The following is a 9,050-nucleotide window of genomic DNA, read 5'->3' on the forward strand; positions in this document are numbered from 1 at the left end:
GGGGGGGCGGTGTTTCGGGGGAGCCCTCTAGTATTTTAAACCTCATTTGTCAACTTTACTTTGCTGGTACGCTTGGGTTCTTTTTTTGAAATGATGTAAGGAATACATTTAGTGGGACGAAAACGGCAAATTGGCACCCAAACACGTACGCGCGCGCGCATACACACACGCACACACACACAAACGCAGAGAGAGAGAGAGAGACGTTACATTCACACACGCACGCACGCATGCACTCACATACACACACATCCATACATGTACACACACACACACACACACACACACGCACAAACACACATGTGACACACGCACGCACACACACATACCCATGCACACATACATATGCACACACACACACACACACACACACACACACACACACACACACATACACACATAATGAGAGCTTGGCTGACACAGAGATCGAACGAGAGTATATGACAATGAAATCAAAAGGCAATGTCATATAAAATATGTATAAATCTACATTTGAGAATAAAGACTATCAGTGCATGATGGCAGTGTGCCGCCACATGTAAGCCATCTGCCGTGATAGTTTTATAAATATTTGTAACCGGAGCCGACCCGGGCCCTGTGGCTCTGCTACACCGCAGACATTCTTCTGGGAATGCCGGGCGAGATGCCACATGGCTGCCCGCACTATCCGGGGGAACGTCCGCTTATGTCACGGGGTGGAGGAGGTAGCCAGGCACCGCGGATCGTTGGAAAAATAGTAGAAATTTGCCAAAATATAGGGAATAGTATACCAGGGGAGTTAGCCGATAAGAGGTGGTACATTTTGAGACCCACGAGTGCGGCAAAATGTACTCTCTAGCGGACCAACTCCCTGGCATCTTTATCTCTCTATTTGGAGAATTTCTACTCTTTCCAGCCGCCTCCCGAAGCCTGGTAGAGTATGGACTATGGAGGTACGATTTGTCTATGTTTCCCTAAAGCATTATTTTCACGATGTGCGAAAACTATCGGCCTGTCATAGGCACATATCAATTATGTCGTCGCAAAATTCAGTCGTCACACGAAAAATGATGGAAATGATCAACTGATTACAACGTTGCTATCTTGAAAAAATGAGGGTTAGAGTCATAGATTGGGGAAGTCATGTATTGTTGTAATGGGGAACATGGGCAAGGGATATTAAAAGTTAAAAGACAAACGATCTGGAATGTAGATCACATGAACGTATATTGCGGAAGAAAAAGAGTTATCGTCTGTGTTTAGGTCGTTTGGTCCCATAGCTTGTGACAGTGTTTGCGTATTTTGTCTAGCTCCTTTTGAACAAAGTTTCTACAAAACAACCCTCTTCTCCAAAAAGCATTGTCCCTACGATAACCTTGTACCGTCGTCAAGGTCAAAATCAACGTAAAGATGAACGGTAGAATAAATGATGAGAATATTTATGATAAAGGTCATATCATGGTATTTCATTACAAAATAAATTGGGTTGGGACCTTTTGGCATTTTCACCATTGCCTTTTTCAAGCAAGCCCAATCTTATATCAGCTCTAACTATGATGTGAGAATAATGTATATTGCATTAACATAGATGCGCCGTGCGAAATTATAGAAGTTTGCATTTGGAGCTCCCATTCAAGATATGCAGTGTAGACAACTAGAAAGGCTAATATTTTCTTGCAAGCAAATACAGCATATTTCACTCCATCTCCCTCCAAAAAATGCATTTTGAGGGATACTCTCAGTAAAGGAACTATAACATTACGTTTTGCGTACCCTTTTTGGACATACTGGTTGAATAACAACATGATCAAGTCATGTTCCACAAGAAGCATTTGTTCATCATAAATGTTCGTTTCATTTGTAGAGATACAGCCTACAGGACCCTGGTGTGCATTACACTGATAGGTGCATAGCAAACCGAAGTCCACCTCACGACCCCCCCCCCTGCCTTAGTAAAGTGTTTCTGAGAGCTTGATGGACGCTGTTGTGTGTTGATAACGCCATGTATGTGTACCTAACTGTCAACTATAGCTCAACATGTCAGCTTCAAGTATTTTAAAAAGCTGGCTACAACATATGCCCCAAACGACGTTCAGCTATAATTAGAAAAAGTTCCAACTTTAGGGTGATGACCAAAAAAAAAGGTCATTTCTTTACAAAGTAAGTTGGATCATTGCAAATAAGTGTCATTCAAATCCATCTAAAAAGAAGTGAAGATGCCAAAATATGACCTTACAAGTGCAACACTGCTGTCAGCCATGTTTGTTTACATTCTGATAGTTTGTGGTGACACCACAAAATAAGAGCGCTTCATGTGGGGTGTTTTAGCGTCAACAATAGACGTCGGAAAAATGAGATAATTGCACAACTATGTTGAAAATTGATAGTAAATTACCATATTTATATTACCATATATACACGAATATTTTTAAATAAAATATTTAATTTCTTTTTTCGTGCAAAATGTTACACAGTGCCCCTTTAAAAGGCCGCCAATGTTGAGAATTCATCAAATTTGGAGGGTCTGTATTTCGTGTACATCTGCCGGATACGCTTTTCGTTCCGTACTCCTGATTTAGTTCGGAGCTATGCAAACAATTTCAGTAGCATATCTTGCCAGAATTTTATCAGAGCCTTCGTGGAAAAGTTTTGCTTTTAGGGTGCTTTAATTGAACACAGCGATTAACACTTAACACATGATAGAAGTATACATCAATTTCTTGAGTTTTCATACTTAGTGTGCGTAAGTTAGCGTAATAGAAACACTCTTTCTGTAGTTATCGAAACTTAGCTTGAAATGTGAAGCTAGCCCCCAAAAGGTCCTGATTCACTCACGAGTTAGCCAGAGTGTTAGGTTACAATTTTACAGACAAAATTGCCCCCCACCCCCTCCCAGTAACCTCCTGACTCTGTGTACATACATCTAGTCTGACCTTGACTCGTAAATAAATCCAGACTGCAACAACTTGTTCTGACCCCGGATTATCCGGATAAAGACGTTTCACGACTAGGCGATCATCTCCCTGTTAATCCGTCAACAAATCCTCTTATCATTTTATTATTAGCAGTGTTATGATATATTTTAGCGGTCAAAATTCGCATAAAAGTCAAGAATCTGTTGGAGGGCAAACTGATTCGAAGGCGTGTATGCAATGCGGCGAATTCGGTGCTATGTTCTAGTTTGGCATGTCGGGTCAGCCGTGGAGTCAGGAGGTTCAGTAAACAGTCTATTATCTGTCAATCATCTGGGAAAACATTTCCACTATCAGTTGCGCGGGAAAATGTTAACAGTGCGCTGCAGTGTGATTGAAGCCAGACTTTTTAGGGAGCCGTGGAGACGGTCCAATGTTTAGGGCAAGGGGTTCACTGGTAAACTTGCACTTGAAGGCGCCGCAGACTATTTCTTAAAGACGTCCAATGCATTTTCAGTGTGACAAAACAAAACAAAACAAAACATTCTAGATGAGGAAATCTGTTTGAGAATTGAGATTTTTCTGCACATTTTTGTAATGAATTTTTATACCAGGACCGGAGGAAACTTCTCAAAGGAACAAGAAGGGATCACCTCAGAACACGAATATTGTTTCCTAAAGTAATCTTGTCATATTACCTCACTGTCAGCCTTAATAGATATCGTTAGGTGTAAATTAAAGATTCTTGCAATAAAAAAAAACTACAAAAACAATTCGTCTTGCAATAACGATAGATAAATCTGAACAGTAAAATTACAAATTGCCATCCCCTATAAAGGCTATATAGCATACTATGCGCCCCTCCCCTTCAAATAGTACAAATGTTACAATTTCTTTCACATTACCTCACATGACTCCATAGCTTCAGTTAGTCGTCCCATCTTCCTCTGCGCCATGGCTATGTTCAGGCTGCACACAGTCTCCATTTTCCAGCTCCATCTTGCCCCATAATCCCCTAAAATCTCTCGCGCCTTTCCGTAAAAGTACTGACTCCTCTCGTAGTCTCTCAACTGGTAGAACAGTCCGCCAACACTCAGGAAAGTCCGGCACTCTAAAACTCTGTCATCGTAGGTCTGTGAGTAGGACAGCGCGTTTTCGAAGTGTTCCAACGCGGTGCAAAACTCGCTCAGCCCCAAGTGGGCATTCCCCATACAATGGTAAAACCGTCCAAATGTGTGTTTCCTTCTCCTACCCACAAAGGCGTTGTTGAGACTATGTTTGCAGTAGGCTATGGCCTTTTCGTACTCGCATAGCCTTTCGTTGCTACGTGCTATGTTCAGATATGCCTCTTCTCGTAACTCGTCTGCGTCCATAGAATTCGCCACGTCTATTTGCTGTATCGAAGCCTTCAGCATCTCCCTGTATTTTCCCACCTCGTCCCAGGCTGACGCGAGGTAGCCCAGCGTTCGGAATTTCAAGCGGGGTTCTGTGATTTTGGGGAGAGTTTTGGTCCATTTGGTGATGGCGGCGTCGATGTTGTGAGCGTCGTACAGCTTCAACCCTTCCTCCACGTGTTGTTTCACCGCGCGCTGACCCATGACTGGCCCGCTCGTAGAAAAGCCTCCTCGCGCCACCGATCTCTGGGAAACTTTTACCGGTTCCTCTTTCTGGTGGCTCTGGCCGTGACTATGCACTCCTCGCGGTCTCTGGCGCTTGCATTGTGTCGTCTGCGCTGGCGAGAAAGACAAAACTTTAGCTGCTTGGCGACTGGGAAATTCTCAAACCGTGGGACACCACACAGAATTTGGGCAACGGCGTTTCCTCGTACCCAGGAACCGGATATGGTAAAATTTGGCACCCCGCGATCAAATTCTCATCAGCAAATACTGCCTGTCAACACCAGCAATATAAGACCGACCCTACAGGGTTAAATACTGCCCGGGTTTACAGGCAGTTTTTTAGGGGGTGCCAAAAACTGCCAACCGCCTCCCGAGCGCTCAGTCACGCCGCGTCTGCACAGGACAGCCGCTCGGAGCTGGAGTGATAAATGTGCACCATCTGAAGCTCATCTGATGCGGGGAAATAATTTGGCAGCCGCGGCTAAATTTCCCCGCGGACGGCCCGTGCCGAGAGATCTGTCGTCGCCAGAATCCCGGCGCATTACTACCGCAGAAATTCCTTCCCCTTTTCGCTGGGTTCAGAGCTTTAGGGGGAGGAACATGGCGCCCTGGTTGATGATGAAGCGTCTGTCTTTGTAGCGTGCGGCGACCCCTCTGACCGACTTCCAGCCTCGGAAGCCTTTCTCCAGCTGTATCCTGTATTATTGTGATCTCGCGTTGCCAAACTCCCGTGCCAAATGCCCGTAAGGCACACAAACTCGAGCACCAGCTAGTGGCAAACCCCTTGTAAACAAACCGGCATGTCTCCGGACCTCTTTAGTCCCCGTCCGCCATCTTGCTGACCTTGAACGCCATAAGGCCGCGCGACATTTCTCGACTGTCCGTCTCTTGAGGAATGACAGCGCGATGTGTCTGGGGCGGCCTCGGGCGTGCGGAGCCTCTGGAGCCGGGACCCTGGGAGCAGCGGCGCCTGGAATGCCGCCAGAAACGCGCGGAAAGACCGCTTTGCTGACTGGAGGGGACGGGAGCCATCTGGAAGAAGAGACGTGGGGGTAAACAAACATGGCATTCCCGCGGGTCGCTCACTAAATGCGGTAAACCGCGACGGCCATGCACGAGGAAAGTTGCCATAGTGCGCCTGTAGCCCTGTATAGTCTCTACCAGACTTCTTGGGATGTTGGAAAAATTGTGGCCATTGACCATAGACTGGGGTGTCCGGAGATAGCTGACCATGCACAGGCAACATGATTTTGGCCAATTTCTATCATTTTTTCCCCAGTATTTCAACGAGTCTGGTAGGAACTCCATTGGAAATTCTATTCTTCTAAATCGCCTGCTCCTATTGTTGCTAGGTACAAGCTACAGATCATCTTACATGTAGGTCATGGTATTAATAGAGCGGCCCCCTTCTGTCATAGCAAAAACCTCCTTGGTCATACTCATAGGCAATTGTGGTGGCATCTTCAGTTTTGAGTTGTTGGGTATATTCCCAAAAAGGGAAATAACATTTAACTCCTAGCATTAGACGCTAGCAGTAGTTTCCGAGTTCACTATGTTCATGCATCACTGTTTTCTGAGCGACTTCCAAGCGACCACTTGTGACTCGTCCCATGTGTTGTTCCTTGCAGACGTCGTTTGCTGTGAAACTGTGCCCACTAGCGATCATGAGAAGAACTGCAACACGTTACGGGCAGTCCAGCTGCTGTCCTGTCACCAGAATCTTCTGTTATAATCTTCACCGAGAAGGATATGTTTGTTTTGGGGTAAGATTATCTTTTTTCTCCTTTCTATGTACTGCTCAGCTGAAGACACCTACCTAAGGCCATGTTGATTTGATCATATGGATGACATCCTCTGGGAACCCCAAAACTGATGCGAGCGCGCGAATAAAAAAAGTGTTGCAAAAAAAAAGTTTCCTTCATTATGAAATCTACGTGGTCATGAAGGTTGACACATAAATAATGCACATAAAGAATGGACCCTTAATTTTCATTCCTTCACATTTTCTTCTTTTTCTGAATTGATTTTGGCATTATATGACATTAGTATCGTTTTCTCAAATGCAGAAATCCGGTCAAGACTTGGGGCGGAACAAACCATCACTGACAGGATACGCACTAGAAGGCTCAGATGGTTTGGGCACGTGATGCGTAGACCGACAAACACCCTAGTTTATAAGGCGTACCATCAGGACTTCCAAAACCCTAGACCCCGGGGAAGACCACCCAAGAGGTGGAAAGATCAGATCCAGAGTGACACAGGGATCACTCTAAGTGTAGCTGAGGCTATCGCTCTTGACAGAACTGGTTGGAGGAACCTGACGGAGGGGAGCAAGGGGCCAGTACCTGGCCTGGGCACTTAGGCAGGTAGGCAGGCAGGCAGTATCGTTTTCCAATACTTTATTTTTTTGCAACATAGGACACATTCGCTCATTTTGTACGATTTACAGTATTGTCGAAAATTTTTCAAGTTTTTTTTATAAACGGACGCGCACGTGGACTTTTATCATCATAGATTCGTGATAGTTCCAGAACTGTTATAATATTTACCACAAAGACTCACTCAGTTGTTATTAAAATGTAATATTCTGATCAAAGAGTAATTATGGATGTTCCTTTGTGTATACATGTACCTTCAAGGCTAAGCTTTTAAGCCATGATAATAGTGACAGCACGGTTGGAAAGATAACTATGAAAATGTTGCCTGTGCGTGGCAATATGTCGTTTCATGTTATTTCCTCTCAGTTGATTCTTTCAAATCATCTACATGTGGTGAAAATATGGCGAATTATTGGTAATATTGCTGCGAAAGACAAACCCAGATTTTGCACCGTTTTCGCTAGATATTTGGTCGACTTTACATCCGAATTTTGCCCGTTGCAGTCGGTATCTACTTCGACGTAACATTTGGAAATAGAGACGGGATGTTATCCTTAAATAAAGTGCAATATGCACAACACATTACGGGTTTCTCGCAGACACACTACGTTCTGAAGGAGTACTAAGAATATATATTTATAAATAAAGCATCTCCCAATGTGGTAAATAAAAAGTAGAGTAGGTCTGTTCCACGTTATAAAATTGCAAAGACGCTGAAGTTTGTCCTTGAAAAGCACACGCCCTGTTTGGGCAATTATTCGCTCCGACTATCAGGCACAATATCCTTTGACAGTACAACGATTTGTCAGTGAAAACTGAAGCGATGTAGGACGCCTTTCCATGACGAAGTGGCAAACTGAGCCCTGAAAAAGTGTCAAACATGTTGATCGCCCAGTTTCTCCGAGTAGTGGCGGTGTCTGTGTTCCTGGTGCTAATCGGAAAATCACAAGAACAGGGTGGGTTATATTAAGCGCTTATCTATACGTATTATATAGGCGTTTTTGTACATCGTATATGTTAATTGCGATGATACAAATGCTGCTAGAAATGGCACCGTTAGCTTTGACAAGAAGATTGATATATTTTAATGAGCATGTGTGTGTGTGAGAGTGTGTGAGTGGTTGTGTGTGTGTGTGTGTGTGAGTGTGTGTGTGTGTGTGTGTGTGTGTGAGTGTGTGTGAGTGTGTGTGTGTGTGTGATCGTGTATGTGTGTGTGAGAGAGAGTGTGTGTGTGTGTGTGTGTGTGTGTGTGTGTGTGTGTGTGTGTGTGTGTGTACATGTGTGTGTGTGTGTGTGTGTGTTACATCATATTTTCCTTTAATCTACTACTTATAAAGACACTCATTTAGGACATACTAGTATATATGTAGTGCCTTACAAAAGAAAGTATTGTAACAGATAGTAACCACGTCAATACACTATTTGCGTTCATATTCCTGTAGTAATAGTTACTTAGAATAGACTTACTGTACTGATCACATTGTTATTGATCACATTGTTGCCATACATTGTACCATGTACAACTGTCGAGCAATAAAGTTCATTCATTCATTTCGTATCTACATAATCTGTGTTCTGTAGAACTGAACGATATAGATCTAGTGCGATTCCTTACATGATTCAGATGCTGAATTCCTAGCTGACTCTGGCAGATTCGTACTTGCTGCCATTTACTTCAGAGTACGCCTTATATGCTAGATACCTAAATAATTTAGATTGGTGTAAATACTTTTATCTACGTGCTTTTATCTAATAATACATCCACTATTCAACGCCTAATGTTTTATACTTATATAGATCTATGTAACGCTTTTAATCTACTCTAGTACCTACGCAAATTTTATCAACGAATGTAGATTTATGCAATGTTTCAAACCTATTTCGACACCAACCATTTTAATCTTAATATTTTACTTACTTATGCTGTTGTGATGTAGTAGTTAGTAATATTGTTAACAGTCCATGTATTTCAGCAATGGCTGCAAAGTGGAGTCTGTGCTTATAAAGTAAATAAACCATTATTATTATTATAATCACAGGTGACGATGTAGACTGTCTGGTGGACCCTACCTTAAGGGTGGATTGCGGCTATTCAGGAATTTCTGCAGACGAATGTCTTCAGCGAGAATGCTGCTTTGATAGTTCACTTCAAAACGCAAACT

General features: G+C 43.3%; 1 protein-coding gene across 1 annotated transcript in view; it reads right to left on the reverse strand.

Moving 5' to 3' along the window:
- Positions 1–5,553, reverse strand: part of LOC109467486 (43 kDa receptor-associated protein of the synapse-like) — a 13,676-nt gene extending 8,123 nt beyond the window's left edge. Inside the window, exon 1 of the mRNA XM_019765500.1 lies at positions 3,797–5,553. Within this exon, the coding sequence (XP_019621059.1) occupies positions 3,797–4,489 (693 nt within the window). The 5' untranslated portion in view covers positions 4,490–5,553. The remainder of the gene's footprint in view (positions 1–3,796) is intronic.
- Positions 5,554–9,050: the final 3,497 nt, after the last annotated feature.

The sequence above is a fragment of the Branchiostoma belcheri genome, unplaced genomic scaffold (assembly GCF_001625305.1).
Source record: "Branchiostoma belcheri isolate BF01 breed outbred unplaced genomic scaffold, Haploidv18h27 scaffold18, whole genome shotgun sequence".
NCBI classification, from domain to species: domain Eukaryota; kingdom Metazoa; phylum Chordata; class Leptocardii; order Amphioxiformes; family Branchiostomatidae; genus Branchiostoma; species Branchiostoma belcheri.